A 15,539-nucleotide genomic window follows, 5' to 3' on the forward strand; every position below is an offset into this window, starting at 1 on the left:
GAGTGCATGTCCGCCAGCCTCTGTGTGGCAAGGTACTTACCGATTTCGCCCCTGAACCGCCTCGCTCCAATTTCAAGGTTATGGCTAATGCTGCCACGAATGTTATTTTGGCCTGTCGGTCCCTGTGTGAGCCATCCACAACTCCGCCACTGTGTGCTTTTACAATTTAAAAGCCAGCTGACTGATTGCGTGGGATCTGCAGATCGCTGCGTGGCTGCAGTGTGATGGAAATGTTGGTCTGGCCCCTTTGTTCTGGCCTCCCAGCTTATGCCCAGTGCCCTGTGTCAGCTGTGGCTCAGTGGGCAGCACTCTCGCCTCTGAGTCAGAAGGTTGTGGGTTCAAGTCCCACTCCAGGGCACAAAAATCTAGGCTGACACTCCCAGTGCAATTACCGTTAAAGCCTCCCTGATAAAATGCAACATCCCCACCGACACCTAGGAGTCCCTGGCCAAAGACTGCCCTAAGTTGGAGGAAGAGCATCTGGGAGGGCACTGAGCACCTCGAGTCTCGTCGCCGAGAGCATGCAGAAACCAAGTGCAGGCAGCGGAAGGAGCGTGCGGCAAACCAGACTCCCCACCCACCCTTTCCCTCAACCACTGTCTGTCCCACCTGTGACAGACTGTAATTCCAGTATTGGACTGTTCAGCCACCTCAGGACTCACTTTTAGAGTGGAAGCAAGTCATCCTCGATTCCGAGGGACTGCCTATGATGATGATGACTGGTGAGGGAGTGCCGCACTGTTGGAGGAGCCGTCCTTCAGATGAGACGTTAAACCGAGGCCCCGTCTGCCCTCTCAGGTGGATGTAAAAGATCCCATGGCACTATTTGGAAGAAGAGCAGGGGAGTTATCCCCGGTGTTCTGGGGCCAATATTTATCCCTCAGTCAACTTAAGAAAAACAGATGATCTGGTTATCACATTGCTGTTTGTTGGAGCTTGCTGTGCGCAATTTGGCTGCCCCTACACTCCAAAAGCACTTCATTGGCTGTGAAGCACTTTGCGATGTCTGGTGGTCATTAAAGGCGCTATATAAATGCAAGTCTTTCTTTCTCCCCCACCAGAGGAAATAGTTTTTCTCTATCGAGCTGTCAAAATCATTTCATGGTTTTAAGCACCTTGATCAGAGCCTCCCCCTCCCCCGTCTCCCATGTTCAGGGGATTTAACACAATGACACTGCGGCCCCACAATCAGAGAAATGGATTTTTCCCATTATCAAGTCTGATATTATTATCATGATGCTATTATCAAGGCTGAGTTAGATTATGTCTCAACCCTCCCCTCCCACCATTTGTGGGTGTTCATAGCTGGCTCTGTGTCGGCTGATGGCCTGTGCATTGCCTCTTGTTTAAGAAACGAAACTGTGGAACTGAACTTGGAGAGTTGGAAATGGAAACTGAAACTGAACCTTGGAGCCCAGGTGCCAGCAGAGATGCCTCTCCCTGCTCCAGTTAATTCAGGGCAGCTCCGGGTGTCTGCAGCAGGCAAGGCTATTGTTTGATTGAGCTGTTGGGGACATTTCCAGAATGCAATTTGGAAACCAAAAGACATTTTTTCCCTCTAAGTGGACCCCTATGGGCAAAGGTTGTTGTTTAAAGTTTCTATTCAACCTTCATCAGCATCAAAAACCGCACGGCAGAAATGTAACTCACACCCCGCCCTATCACACACCATCTCTGGTTTTATACTTAGCAAAAAAAGGCAGCCATTGAGAGAAGTATCTATTCCGTTTAATTATCCTCTGCATGTGGTGCTGACTCTGCAGATACCAGCTTGCGACTCTCTCCAGTTCCTGACCTGAATAGACCATCCTTCAATCACTGGATATTCAATTGTGGGAGGTATCGCAGTTTCGCCTGATCCTGCTCCCTGCTCAGGCTGATCCCACCCAGTCTAATCCCACTCTCCCCCTCACTCCCCCCTTTAATATCCCACCCAGTCTAATCCCATTCTCCCCTCACTCCCCACACCCTTTAATATCCCACCCAGTCTAATCCCACTCTCCCCCTCACTCCCCCCTTTAATAGCCCACCCAGTCTAATCCCACTCTCCCCCACACTCCCCCCTTTAATATCCCACCCAGTCTAATCCCACTCTCCCCCTCGCTCCCTCAGTACTGCCCCTCTGACAGTGCGGCGTTCCCTCAGTACTGTCCCTCCGACAGTGCAGCACTCCCTCAGTACTGCCCCTCCGACAGTGCGGCACTCCCTCAGCACTGCCCCTCCGACAGTGCGGCGCTCCCTCAGTACTGCCCCTCCGACAGTGCGCCGCTCCCTCAGTACTGCCCCTCCGACAGTGCGCCGCTCCCTCAGTACTGCCCCTCCGACAGTGCGGCGCTCCCTCAGTACTGCCCCTCCGACAGTGCAGCACTCCCTCAGCACTGCCCCTCCTACAGTGCGGCGCTCCCTCAGTACCGCCCCTCCGACAGTGCAGCACTCCCTCAGTACTGCCCCTCCTACGGTGCGGCGCTCCCTCAGTTCCGGCGCTCCGACAGTGCGGCGCTCCCTCAGTACCGCCCCTCCTACAGTGCGGCGCTCCCTCAGTACCGCCCCTCCGACAGTGCGGCGCTCCCTCAGTACTGCTCCTCCGACAGTGCGGCGCTCCCTCAGTACTGCTCCTCCGACAGTGCGGCGCTCCCTCAGTACCGCCCCTCCGACAGTGCGGCGCTCCCTCAGTACTGCACCAGGAGTGTCAGCCTAGATTTTTATTCTCAAGTCCGTGGAGTGGGACTTGAACCCACGAACTTGTGACTGAGCGGCACAGTGCTGACCTCCATAAGTTGCGGAGTTTTACCCAGGACCTGAAACTGCCCCCACCTCACCATCAACTGTTTTTCTCACAATTTCACTTTTAGTGAGCCTGAGGGAACCTATCACAGCAGCTCTGAGAACCATGTGGTTTCCAAGAACTCGCGTTGTGCAGTTTCACAGATGATGTTCGGAAACTCAAACACTGACTGAGTCACATTTCCCTAAATAAGTTGCACACTGAAGACTAACATCAGTATTTACTCTTCACATCCTGGGACTACAGCACAATGCAGACACCTTCAGTTGCCTGGGTCATAAGAAAGCCAGCTAACGTTTTTATCCTGATCTGCCTGATAGTCTGCATCATCCACTTTCAGATACTGGGTAACAGCCGGCAGCACGAGCACAGCACAGCGTCTCCTGCTGCGGAGACAGGCCGGCTGCACAATGAGCTGAGACAGCTCCGGGAAGAGAAGACACATCTTAACAAACTTCTGCAGCAGTCGGAGGCAAAAGCAAAGGATCTGGAGTCCCAGCTCTTCTTACAGCCCAACCACAGCCAGGATGATGATACGGTGAGTGCGAGGGGCAGTACTGAGGGAGTGCCGCACTGTCGGAGGGGCAGTACTGAGGGAGTGCCGCACTGTGGCAGGAGCAGTATTGAGGGAGTGCCGCACTGTGGCAGGAGCAGTACTGAGGGAGTGCCGCACTGTCGGAGGGGCGGGACTGAGGGAGTGCCGCACTGTCGGAGGGGCGGTACTGAGGGAGTGCCGCACTGTCGGAGGGGCGGTACTGAGGGAGCGCCGCACTGTCGAAGGGGCAGTACTGAAGGAGTGCCGCACTGTCGGAGGGGCGGTACTGAGGGAGTGCCGCACTGTCGGAGGGGCGGTACTGAGGGAGTGCCGCACTGTCGGAAGGGCGGTACTGAGGGAGCGCCGCACTGTCGGAGGGGCAGTACTGAGGGAGCGCCGCACTGTCGGAGGGGCAGTACTGAGGGAACGCCGCACTGTCGGAGGGGCAGTACTGAGGGAGTGCCGCACTGTCGGAGGGGCAGTACTGAGGGAGCGCCGCACTGTCGGAGGGGCAGTACTGAGGGAGCGCCGCACTGTTGGAGGGGCAGTACTGAGGGAGCGCTGTACTGTCAGAGGTGCCGACTTTTGGATGAGACGTTAAACCGAGGCTCCGTCTGCTCTCTCAGGTGGGTGTAAAAGATCCCAGGGCACTATTTCAAAGTCGAGCAGGAGACTTATCCCCGGTGTCCTGGGGCCAATATTTATCCCTCAACCAACATCACTAAAACAGATTATCTGGTCATTATCACATTGCTGTTTGTGGGAGCTTGCTGTGCGCAAATTGGCTGTTGCATTTCCTACATTACAACAGTGACTACACTCCAAAAGTACTTCATTGGCTGTAAAGTGTTTTGGGATGTCCGGTGGTCGTGAAAGGCGCTATAGAATTGCAAGTCTTTCCTTCTTTATGTATTGCTGCCACATAGACTGAGTTGCGTTCTTCCTCCTGTCTGTTGTCCCTCTGCCTCATGAGTGCTTCCCCAAAGGGGCCTGACAAACATTTCACTGCTGTCTCATTATATTTATTGTCTGTTTATGCCCCTGTTTCAACAGATGTCCCTGCAAAAGCAGATTGGAGTTCAGGAGAAAACCATTGGCGACCTACAGAAACGTAACGAGGACCTCAGAAACCATAACACTAAGCTGCAAGGTCAGCACAGCAACGTGTATTTATATCGCGCCTTTAACATAGTGAAACGTCCTAAGGTGATTCACTGGAGTGTTATCTAATTTTTAAAAATGACACCAAGCCGCATCAGTAGAAATTAGTGCAGGTGACCAAAAGCTTGGTCAAAGATAATATGTCCTTACTATACAGTATAAATGCACACGAAGCCCATACTTGAGAGAAGGTCACTCTGTGACCAGTTACCTTTATTACCAAGACCTCAAGTGATGAAGGTGGGTGGAGCTTCCCCTTTTATACCTGAAAGTCCAGATTAGGAGTGTCTCCCACAAGTTCACCCCCTTGTGGTCAGTGTTCTCACGGTGTACAACTTAGGTCAGTTTATACATGGGTTACAATGATAGTTGAATACATGACATCACCTCCCCCCCAAAGTCTTATTGGGATCACAGGTTGAGTCTCTCTGGTGATTTACGCTCCCTTGTAGAGCGCCTGAGTTGGGGCTCCGGTTGTTGGGCGCTGGCCTGAGTGTCTGCTGTTTGCGGTGCCTCAGGCCTGTCCGGACTGCCCACAGTGTCGGTCACCTGTGGTGGAGTAAACTCTACATTGTGTTCTTCCTCTGCTTCTTCTATGGGGTTGCTGAACCTCCTTTTTGTTTGATCCACATGTTTGCGGCAGATTTGTCCATTGGTAAGTTTAACTACCAGAATCCTATTCCCCTCTTTGGCAATCTGTCCAGGAAATTTTAGCTTAAATTAACTCAGGCGGAGGCTTTCAGAGTCGTGCTTCGAGAGAATTTTATTTTACAAGCGAGATATCTCGGAGAGCTTGCTCAGTCCGCACCGAGGCAAAAACTCTGAGTTTTACAAGCAAACCCGCTCGATATTTATACAGTCAAAACAGGAATATTTCTTAAACATACCACGCGTGAACATTAATCATTCACTCTGTGAATACAAAGGTCATCCCGGAAGGCACACTTTATCTGTCCTTGCATAGTTTCTCCCTGTCCGTATCCTGATAAGCAGGGTATCTTGAAACTTATACAAACACCAGATGGTCATATAATTACCACATCCTTTGTTTCAAGGCTGAGAAGTTTGGGTGTTTTTCTAGCCCCATTAATTCTACAAAATCAGCAAAAAGTGAATTTAACCCTTTCCTTTACCATAGGACATAGATCGTTTTCTTCCACACAATCACAGTGCCTGCGAGCCATTTGGGCCCTGTAGCGTAATTAAGGACAAAAACAGGGTCATTGACATCACTACATCGCGCCCTCGCATTCCTGTCATGGTAGTCACATTGTGACTGGCGCCTGCTCCCAACAATTTCTTTCATAGTATGGTGTATAAGGGATAACCTGGTTTTGAGCGTCCTTTTCATTAGTAGCTCTGCGGGTGGAACCCCTGTGAGCGAGTGTGGTCGGGATCTATTAGCCATCAGGAGGCGTGATAAGCGGCTTTGTAGGGAACCCCCTTGGATTCTGAGCATCCCCTGTTTGATTATCTGCACTGCTCGTTCTGCCTGGCCGTTTGAGGCCGGCTTGAACGGTGCCGTTCTGACATGGTTAATTCCATTGCCTGCCATGAAGTCCTGGAATTCTTGCTTGTGAAGCACGGACCATTGTCGCTGACCAAGACATCCGGTAGACCATGGGTGGCGAACATTGCCTGTAGACTTTCTACCGTGGAAGAGGATGTGCTTGAATTTAAAATGGCACACTCAATCAATTTGGAGTAGGCGTCTACTACAACCAAAAACATTTTTCCCATGAAAGGACCTGCGTAGTCCACATGGATGCGTGACCAAGGCTTGGCGGGCCAGGACCAGGGGCTAAGGGGGGCTTCCCTGAGTGCGTTGCCCAGCTGAGCACACGTGTTGCACCTGCGAACACAAAGTTCCAGATCTGCGTCTATCCCTGGCCACCAAACGTGTGACCTGGCAATTGCCTTCATCATGACAATGCCCGGGTGCCCATTGTGGAGTTCTCTGATGAACACCTCTCTGCCCATCTGGGGCATGACTACGCGGTTTCCCCACAGTAGGCAATCGGCCTGAATTGAGAATTCATCCTTGCGCCTATGAAACGGTTTAAATTTCTCAGGGCATGCCCTGTACGTGGCTGCCCAGTCCCCATTCAGGACACATTTCTTGACTAGAGACAATAGCGGGTCTCTATTTGTCCAGACTTTAATCTGACGGGCTGTCACGGGTGAGCCTTCGCTTCCGAAAGCTTCAACAGCCATGACCATCTCAGCAGCATGCTCGGTAGCCCCCTCAGTGGTGGCTAGTGGGAGCCTGCTGAGTGCATCGGCGCAGTTTTCAGTGCCCGGTCTGTGCCGAATTGTGTAGTCATAGGCGGCTAACGTGAGTGCCCACCTCTGTATGCGGGCCGATGCATTCGCATTTATGGCCTTGTTGTCGGCCAAAAGGGACGTTACGGGTTTGTGATCTGTTTCTAGCTCAAATTTCCTGCCAAACAGGTACGGGTGCATTTTCTTTACCGCATATACACATGCGAGCGCCTCCTTTTCTACCATCCCATAGCCCCTTTCTGCCTGGGACAGACTCCTGGAGGCATAAGCTACCGGCTGTAACTGACCCTTGGCATTGACATGCTGCAACACACACCCGACACCATAGGACGACGCATCGCACGTTAAAACAAGTTTCTTACATGGGTCATAAAGCGTTAACAGTTTGTTGGAACATAACAAATTGCGTGTTCTGTCAAAAGCCCTTTCCTGGCTGTCCCCCCCAGACCCATTCGCGACCTTTGCGTAGGAGCACGTGTAGCGGCTCTAACAGCGTGCTCAATTTGGGAAGAAAGTTACCAAAATAGTTCAGGAGCCCCAGGAACGAACGCAGCTCCGTCGTGTTACGGGGTCTGGGTGCTCTCTGGATCGCTTCCGTTTTGGACGCAGTAGGTCTGATCCCATCTGTTGCTACCCTCATCCCCAGGAATTCTACCTCTGGAGCTAAGAAGACGCACTTCGCCTTTTTCAGTCGCAGCCCTACCCGGTCCAGTCTGCGTAGCACCTCCTCCAGGTTGTGGAGGTGTTCTTCAGTATCGTAACCCGCGATGAGGATGTCGTCCTGAAAAACCACCATCCCTGGAATCGACTTGAGGAGGCTTTCCATATTTCGTTGGAAGATCGCGGCGGCCGAGCGAATCCCGAACGGACATCTGTTGTACTCAAACAACCCCTTGTGTGTCGTGATGGTGGTCAGCTTCTTCGACTCACTCGCCAGCTCCTGGGTCATGTAAGCTGAGGTCAGGTCCAATTTTGAAAAAAGTTTGCCACCAGATATCATCGCAAAGAGGTCCTCCGCTCTCGGTAGTGGGTACTGGTCTTGGAGTGACACCCGATTGATGGTGGCCTTGTAATCGCCACATATCCTGACCGACCCATCCGCCTTGAGCACCGGCACAATCGGGCTCGCCCAGTCACTGAATTCGACTGGCGAGATGATGCCTTCCCTCAGCAGGCGGTCCAATTCGCCTTCTATCTTTTCCCGCATCACGTACGGCACCGCTCTGGCCTTGTGGTGTACTGGCCTGGCGTCTGGGTTTATGTGAATCACTACCTTGGCCTCTATGAAAGTGCCGATGCCGGGTTGAAATAATAAGTCAAATTTGTCCAGGACTTGTGAGCATGATACTCGCTCCACAGAAGAAATTGCATTGACATCGCCTCATTGGCCTCCTGGCCTTGGACACCCACAACCTTTCGAACTGTTTGATACCCATCAGGGACTGGCTGGCCCCCGTGTCTAGCTCCATTGATACTGGGATGCCATTGAGGAGCACTTTCATCATTATCGGTGGCGTCCTGGTGTATGAACTGTATATGTGCTCCACATGAACTCGCTGAACTTCAGCTTCTAGCGATTTCCCCCAGTGTCCATTTGGCCTCATAGGGCTTACATCGGGCCCGTCCTCCTCGTACATCAACCTGACTGCAGGCTTCCTGCACATACATGCCAAGTGACTGCTGACGTTGCAGTTTCTACAGGTATATTGCTGATAACTGCAAGCTCTGGCTGGGTGTTTGCCTCCACACCTCCAGCATGAGCCGTTGTTGGAAACAAAAGGTCCATTACCAGTCGATCGTCTCTGACTGTCTCTGTAACTGTCCTTAAGTGCACCATTGACAGGTGTTGATGGCCCCATTACTGGCCGCATTGTCCCTTGCGATGCCATGAATCGCCGTTCAGCTAGCCATTGTCTCTGTTGAATTCCCCCTTTGGGTTCGACTACATGCTCGGGCATGTCCGATTGCCCTTGTCTGCCTGGAGAACTGTGTGCCACATTAACAATGTTGACTCCCTGGTCGTTTGCCGCATTTGAGCCAAGATTTTTGTCATACATCATTCTGGTCTCTTCCTCCCCTGAGATAAATGTCTGGGCTATCAGAGCCACCGCTTCCAGGGTCAAGTCTTTGGTCTCAATCAGTTTCCTGAAAACCCCAGCGTGCCCGATGCCCTCAATAAAAAAGTCTCGCAGCATCTCCGCTCTGCATGCATCTGGGAACTTACATAGGCTCGCCAGTCGCCGGAGGTCTGCCACGAAGTCTGGAACGCTTTGCCCTTCTCGCCGCCGGTGCGTGTAAAACCGGTGTCTCGCCATGTGCATGCTGCTCACCGGTTTAAGGTGTTCCCCGATCAACTGACTGAGCTCTTCGAACGTCTTTTCCGCCGGCTTCTCTGGCGCCAGAGGGTCCTTCATCAGGGAGTACGTTCTGGATCCACAAACCGTCAGGAGATGAGCCCTGCGTTTGTCGGCCGAATCCTGTCCCAGCCATTCCTTAGTGACAAAACTTTTCTGTAGTCTCTCAATAAAATCGTCCCAATCATCACCAGCACAGTACCTCTCTTCTGTGCTGCTAGTGGCCATGCTCGCGTGGTTTAAATCCCAGTTTCTCGTCGCCAATGATATGTTCTTACTATACAGTATAAATGCACACGATGCCCATACTTGAGAGAAGGTCACTCTGTGACCAGTTACCTTTATTACCAAGACCTCAAGTGATGAAAGTGGGTGGAGCTTCCCCTTTTATACCGGAAAGTCCAGGTTAGGAGTGTCTCCCACAAGTTCACCCCTTTGTGGTCAATGTTTTCAAGGTGTACACCTTAGGTCAGCTTATACATGGATTACAATGATAGTTGAATACATGACAAAAGTGGTAGGTTTAAGGACCGTCTTGAAGCAGGAAAGAGAGGTAGGGAGGTGGAACGGTTTAGGGAGGGAGTTCCAGAGCTTGACGCCCAGGCAACAGGAGGCATGGCCGCTTATGGCGGAGCGATTATAATCAGGGATGCTCAGGAGGGCAGAATTAGAGGAGCGCAGACATCTCGGGGGGTTGTGGGGCTGGAATAGATTAGAGACAGGGAGGGGCGAGGTCATGGAGGGATTGAAAACAAAGATTTTGAAATCGAGGCTTTGCTTAACCGGGAGCCAATGTGGGTCAGCGAGCACAGGGGTTGATGGGTCAGCGGGACTCGGTGTGAGTTAGAACATAGGGCAGTGAGCACAGAGGGTGATGGGTGAGCGGGACTCGGTGCGAGTTAGGACACAGGGCAGTGAGCACAGAGGGTGATGGGTGAGCGGGACTTGGTGCGAGTTAGGACACGGGGCAGCGAGCACAGGGGGTGATGGGTGAGCGGGACTCGGTGTGAGTTAGGACACGGGGCAGTGAGCACAGGGGGTGATGGGTGAGTGGGACTCGGTGTGAGTTAGGACACGGGGCAGTGAGCACAGGGGGTGATGGGTGAGTGGGACTGGGTGTGAGTTAGGACACGGGGGCAGTGAGCACAGGGGGTGATGGGTGAGCGGGACTGGGTGCGAGTTAGGAGACGGGGCACAGGGGGTGATGGGTGAGTGGGACTGGGTGTGAGTTAGGACACGGGGCAGTGAGCACAGGGGGTGATGGGTGAGTGGGACTCGGTGTGAGTTAGGACACGGGGCAGTGAGCACAGTGGGTGATGGGTGAGCGGAACGGTGTGAGTTAGGACACAGGCAGTAGAGGTTTGGTTGAGTTTGGAGGGCTGGAGGAGGTTTCGAAGAGAGAGGTTGGGTCGAGGACATGGAGGCACCGACTCGCGGATCCATTGGACGCGTCGCTACTCTTTATCGTTGCAGGGAAATTAAAAAGCCCGGCTCCCCTGCACACAGCGAGGAGAATCAGCGGGCAGCATCTCCGGGGGCACTTGTTTCCAAGGAATAAGCCCAATTGGACACGTGGCCATTGCCAAAGCTGGATTGCTGGGGTTCCCATTCCCGGTCACCCCTGCTGGAAGTGTGAGGTTGTCAGGCACTGTGGCGATGCCCGAATAGCCCGATGGCGCTCACCACCTGGGCTCAGACGTCGTGAATGGGCCACTTTGGGGCTGGGAGCAGGGCCAGGTGGACCTGTGTCCCATCAACAGCCACTGAGTTCAGTCTGAACATCAGAATTAGGAGCAGGAGTCGACCATTCGGCCCCTCGAGCCCGCTCCGCCATTCAATGAGATCACGGCTGATCATCGACCTCAAGTCCACTTTCCCGCCCGATCCCCATATTCCTCGATTTCCCAGAGTTCAAGGGGCCGAAATTGCCCCTTTCCCTTAAAGCCTGTGCACCGCTGATGTCCCCCCCTCCAGCCAATAACCCTACCCACTCCCTCCTCCGCCGATAACATCCCCCGCTTCTCCCCTGCCGATAACCTTCCCCGCTACCCCCCCGCCGATAACCTCCCCCGCTACCCCCCCGCCGATAACATCCCCCGCTACCCCCCCGCCGATAACATCCCCCGCTACCCCCCCGCCGATAACATCCCCCGCTTCTCCCCTGCCGATAAACCCCCCCGCCTGTCGCCAACCCAACCTCCCGAGCCGCTACCCCTCCCCCCCGCCGCTGTCCTAAGCGCATCATTACAGCACACACCGCCGATGTACCCCACCCCCCACAACGCAAAATTCCACGGAGAAAACGTTGCTGCCACCGCTCGGTGCCACCAGCTTCTTCCGCCGGTGCAGCGGTTTGTAAAATGGCAGCGCGGCTGTCATTAAAGGGGAGGACCGGACCCACTGTCATGGCCGCCATGTTGGTTTTTTTTGTTGTTGGCTGACTGCCATGTTGGGCCGACAATTATGCCAATGGGCAGCCCGGCACCCCCCTCGGTGCCAGGCCACTGACCCGGCCGAAACCCTCCCTGGTGGCCCAGTGCACCAAACTAAAATAATGGCCACCTTCATAGCGGCCTTCCCCTTTAAGTGAACGGGAGAGACAGGGTGACGCGTCAGCGCGATGACATCATCCGACTAGCGATCTCAGCCTGGAATATAGTCAGAGATTCAGCCTCCACAGCCCTCTGGGGCGGGCAATTCCAAAGGTTCACCACCCTCCGAGTGAGGATATTCCTCGAGTACAGGAAGAGGAGAGCATTAAAAAAAGGATAGTGATGGGGCGGGGAGGGGATTTAAAATAAATTATTATTCAGGATCAGACAGACCTGAAAAAGTCCCAGGGAGCAAGGCTTTAAATCACCATAACTCCTGCTTACTTTGCGATTTCAACCGGGTTTTTACTCTTACTTTACTAGGTGGTCTCAAAGATTGTGAAGAGAAATTCTCCCAGCTGAACGAAGAGCAAGAGGACCGGGTCCAGGAACTCCATCAGATGGATGGCCAGCTGCAAGAGAAACAGAGAGAACTTAATCAGTTGGCCAGCCGAATTTCTAGCCTGTCTCGGCAACTGTAAGAGGCTGTGTGTTGCTTTGTCAGTGTCAGCCGGGGCTCAGTGAGCAGCACTCTCGCCTCTGAGTCAGAGGGTTGTGGGTTCCAGGGACTTGAGCACAAACAAAATCTAAGCTGACGCTCCAGTGCAGCGCTGAGGGAATGCCGCACTGTCGGAGGGGCAGTACTGAGGGAGTGCTGCACTGTTGGAGGGGCAGTACTGAGGGAGCGCCGCACTATCGGAGGGACAGTGCTGAGGGAGTGCCGCACTGTCAGAGGTGTCGTTTTTTGGATGAGACATTAAACCGAGGCCGCATATGCTCTCAGGTGGATGTAAAAGATCCTATGGCCACCATTTCGAAGAAGAGCAGGGCAGTTCTCCCCGGTGTCCTGGGACCAATATTTATCCCTCAATCAACTTAACAAAAAAACAGGGTATCTGGTCATTATCACATTGCTGTCTGTGGGAGCTTGCTGTGCGCAAATTGGCTGCCGCGTTTCCCACATTACAACAGTGACTGCACTTCAAAAATATTTCATTGGCTGTAAAGCGCTTTGAGACGTCCGGTGGTCGTGGAAGGTGCTATATAAATGCAAGTCTTTCTTTTTAGCTAAAATTTTCCATTACAAAGCACTGGTGACTGCTGAAGGCCCAGAGATGGACAGGAGACTGGAGATTTGGATAAAGATTTGGAAAGACCAATTTTGTGTGCTGTGGGGGGAGTGGGACTGACTTGGATCGCTCTTTCAAACAGCCAGTGCAGGCACAATGGGCCGAATGGACTCCTGCTGTGCTGTAGGATTCCACGAGCTGGAAAGATAGAAAGACGCATTAATATAGCTCGTGTTACGATCTCAGGATGTCCCAAGCAGATAATAAAGTACTTTTAAACTGGATCATTTAAAAAATATATAAAAGAAAGACTTGGATTTATATAGCGCCTTTCACAACCACCACACATTTCAAAGTACCTTACGGCTAATGAAGTACTTTTGGAGTGTAGTCACTGGTGTAATGTAGGAAATGCGGCAGGCAATTGGCGCACAGCAAGCTCCCACACACAGATAATCTGTTTCAGTTATGTTGATTGAGGGATAAATATTGGCCCCAGGACACCAGGGAGAACTCCCCTGCTCTTCTTCGAAATAGTGGCCATGGGATCTTTTACATCCACCTGAGAGGGCAGACGGGACCTCGGTTTAACGTCTCATCCTAACGACGGCACCTCCAACAGTGCGGCGCTCCCTCAGTACTGCACTGGGAATGTCAGCCTGGATTTATGTGCTCAAGTCCCTGGAGTGGGACTCGAACCCACGACCTATCGACTCAGAGACGAGAGTGCTGCTCACTGGCATCTAAAAGAATGGGTAAGGGAGCATCATGCTAGTGTTGAATTGTGGAGATGTGAGGATGGCTGAATATACTGGCAATTTCCTCCAATCCCTTTGGCCAAGTAAGAGTGTTTCACCAGAACGTTCCCTCAGGAGGATAAATGGGAGGGGAGTGTCTGTGATGGGGAGAGTGTCCATGGGCTGTGGGAGGGGAGTGTATGGGAGGGTAGTGTCTGTGATGGGGAGAATTTGGGAGGAGTGTGTGGATGACTAATAATCCTTTCTCATTCTGTGTTTTACATTCCCATCATTCTTAATATTGGAAATTAATTCTAACATTACCTTCTCACAGATGGGTGCATTCACAGAAGAAACAAAACAATGACAGTCCGTTCATCAGTTTGATTTGTGTTTACGGTTCTTGCCTGGGTTTCGGGTCATGCTGTGAGTGCGGTTAACGGTAAGTTGAACCAAAAGAGTAAAATCTGTGGATTGGGACCCAACATGCCATGGGGAGTGGGGGGGGGGGGGGGGGGAGAGGGGGGTGTGTGGAGAGGGGGCGGGGGGGGGAGAGTCGGTGGGGTGCTGTAGGGAGGGGGTGGGGTTGGGGGTGGGGTGGGGTTGGGGGGGAGGGGTTGGGGTGTAGGGGGAGGGGTTGGGGTTGGGGGGAGGGAGTGTGGTTTTGGGGGGAGGGCTGGGATTGGGGGGAGGGGTGGGTGTTGGGGGAAGGGGGTGGGGCTGGGGGGGAAGTGGGTGGGGTTGGGGGGAGGGGTGGGGTGTTGGGGGAGGGGTTGGGGGAAGGGGGTGGGGTTTTGGGGGGAGGGGGTGGGGTTGGGGGGAGGGGTGGGTGTTGGGGGAAGGGGGTGGGGCTGGGGGGGAAGTGGGTGGGGTTGGGGGGAGGGGTGGGGTGTAGGGGGAGGGGTTGGGGGAAGGGGGTGGGGTTTTGGGGGGAGGGGGTGGGGTTGGGGGGAGGGGTGGGTGTTGGGGGAAGGGGGTGGGGCTGGGGGGGAAGTGGGTGGGGTTGGGGGGAGGGGTGGGCTGTAGGGGGGGGGGGGTTGGGGTTGGGGGAAGGGGTGTGGTTTTGGGGGGAGGGTGTGGGGTTGGGGGTGGGGTGGGGTTGGGGGGGGAGGGGTTGGGGTTTAGGGGGAGGGGTTGGGGTTGGGGGGAGGGAGTGTGGTTTTGGGGGGGAGGGCTGGGGTTGGGGGGAGGGGTGGGTGTTGGGGGAAGGGGGTGGGGCTGGGGGGGAAGTGGGTGGGGTTGGGGGGAGGGGTGGGGTGTAGGGGGAGGGGTTGGGGGAAGGGGGTGGGGTTTTGGGGGGAGGGGGTAGGATGTTGGGGGAGTCGATGGAGGCTTTTGGGCTGAAGTTGGGGAAAAGCGAATCGAACTCCTAAACCCTTTCCTTGTGCTGTACAGGACTCCTCCACAGTCCTGGTGCGATGAAGATGAAGAGAAGCCGCCAACATGTTGAGATGGTTGCCGCTGCTACCGGCCAACTAAATTTGGCAAGCGTCGCTACTGTCGCCACTCACTGGCACTGACTCCCTCGCGCCCCTCATGGGAGGGTTGGGGGCTGCGCTAGCGGATGGGAAAGGACCACGCAGGACATCAGTCCCACTCCTCCCACAGCCCATGTTCCAAAGGCAGCACAGGAACAATGGGCTGAATGGCCTCTCCCAGTGCTGTATAATTCTGTGATAGTTTACTCTTATCCAGGAGACTAACCAACATAACACCATGCTAATTGAGTGTTTTTTTAATAAATAAAACACTGCTGCACAGATTTGCAATAAAATATAACGGTTAAAACACACAACTCTGGTGTCAAGTGTATGGATTTTATCGCTCCCGCTGACCTCCAGGCGAGCCGGCAGCTGTTGCAAAAGCCCATCCCGATCGGAGCTGAGCACACGACACAGGTACCGGCGTCCGTCACTACGTGGAGAACATTCCTGCTTCACGGCACTGACCATCGGAGGTCAGATTGAACTTGCAATAATCTTGCACCTTTAGCTACTATTTCAGTATGAACAAGTGAGATGAT

The 15,539-nt window shown here is 53.5% G+C and overlaps 1 protein-coding gene across 1 annotated transcript; it reads left to right on the forward strand.

The window, feature by feature from the left end:
* The first annotated feature begins 2,938 nt into the window (after positions 1-2,938).
* LOC139229103 (myosin-6-like) lies at positions 2,939-15,302 on the forward strand. Its single transcript, XM_070860761.1, has 5 exons — positions 2,939-3,323; positions 4,374-4,470; positions 12,034-12,187; positions 13,851-13,958; positions 14,912-15,302. Exons 1-4 carry the CDS (start codon positions 3,036-3,038, stop codon positions 13,954-13,956), a joined length of 645 nt encoding a protein of 214 aa, XP_070716862.1. The 5' UTR covers positions 2,939-3,035; the 3' UTR covers positions 13,957-13,958; positions 14,912-15,302.
* Positions 15,303-15,539: the final 237 nt, after the last annotated feature.

This window comes from Pristiophorus japonicus, chromosome 18 (assembly GCF_044704955.1).
Source record: "Pristiophorus japonicus isolate sPriJap1 chromosome 18, sPriJap1.hap1, whole genome shotgun sequence".
Classification (NCBI taxonomy): domain Eukaryota; kingdom Metazoa; phylum Chordata; class Chondrichthyes; family Pristiophoridae; genus Pristiophorus; species Pristiophorus japonicus.

Bases quoted from the DNA above. Each gene is read 5' to 3' on its own strand.
- LOC139229103 (XM_070860761.1), top strand. From the start codon at position 3,036: ATGCAGACACCTTCAGTTGCCTGGGTCATAAGAAAGCCAGCTAACGTT. The intron at 3,324-4,373 runs GTGAGTGCGAGG...CTGTTTCAACAG, and splicing joins ACAGCCAGGATGATGATACG to ATGTCCCTGCAAAAGCAGAT. The intron at 12,188-13,850 runs GTAAGAGGCTGT...ACCTTCTCACAG, and splicing joins TCTAGCCTGTCTCGGCAACT to ATGGGTGCATTCACAGAAGA.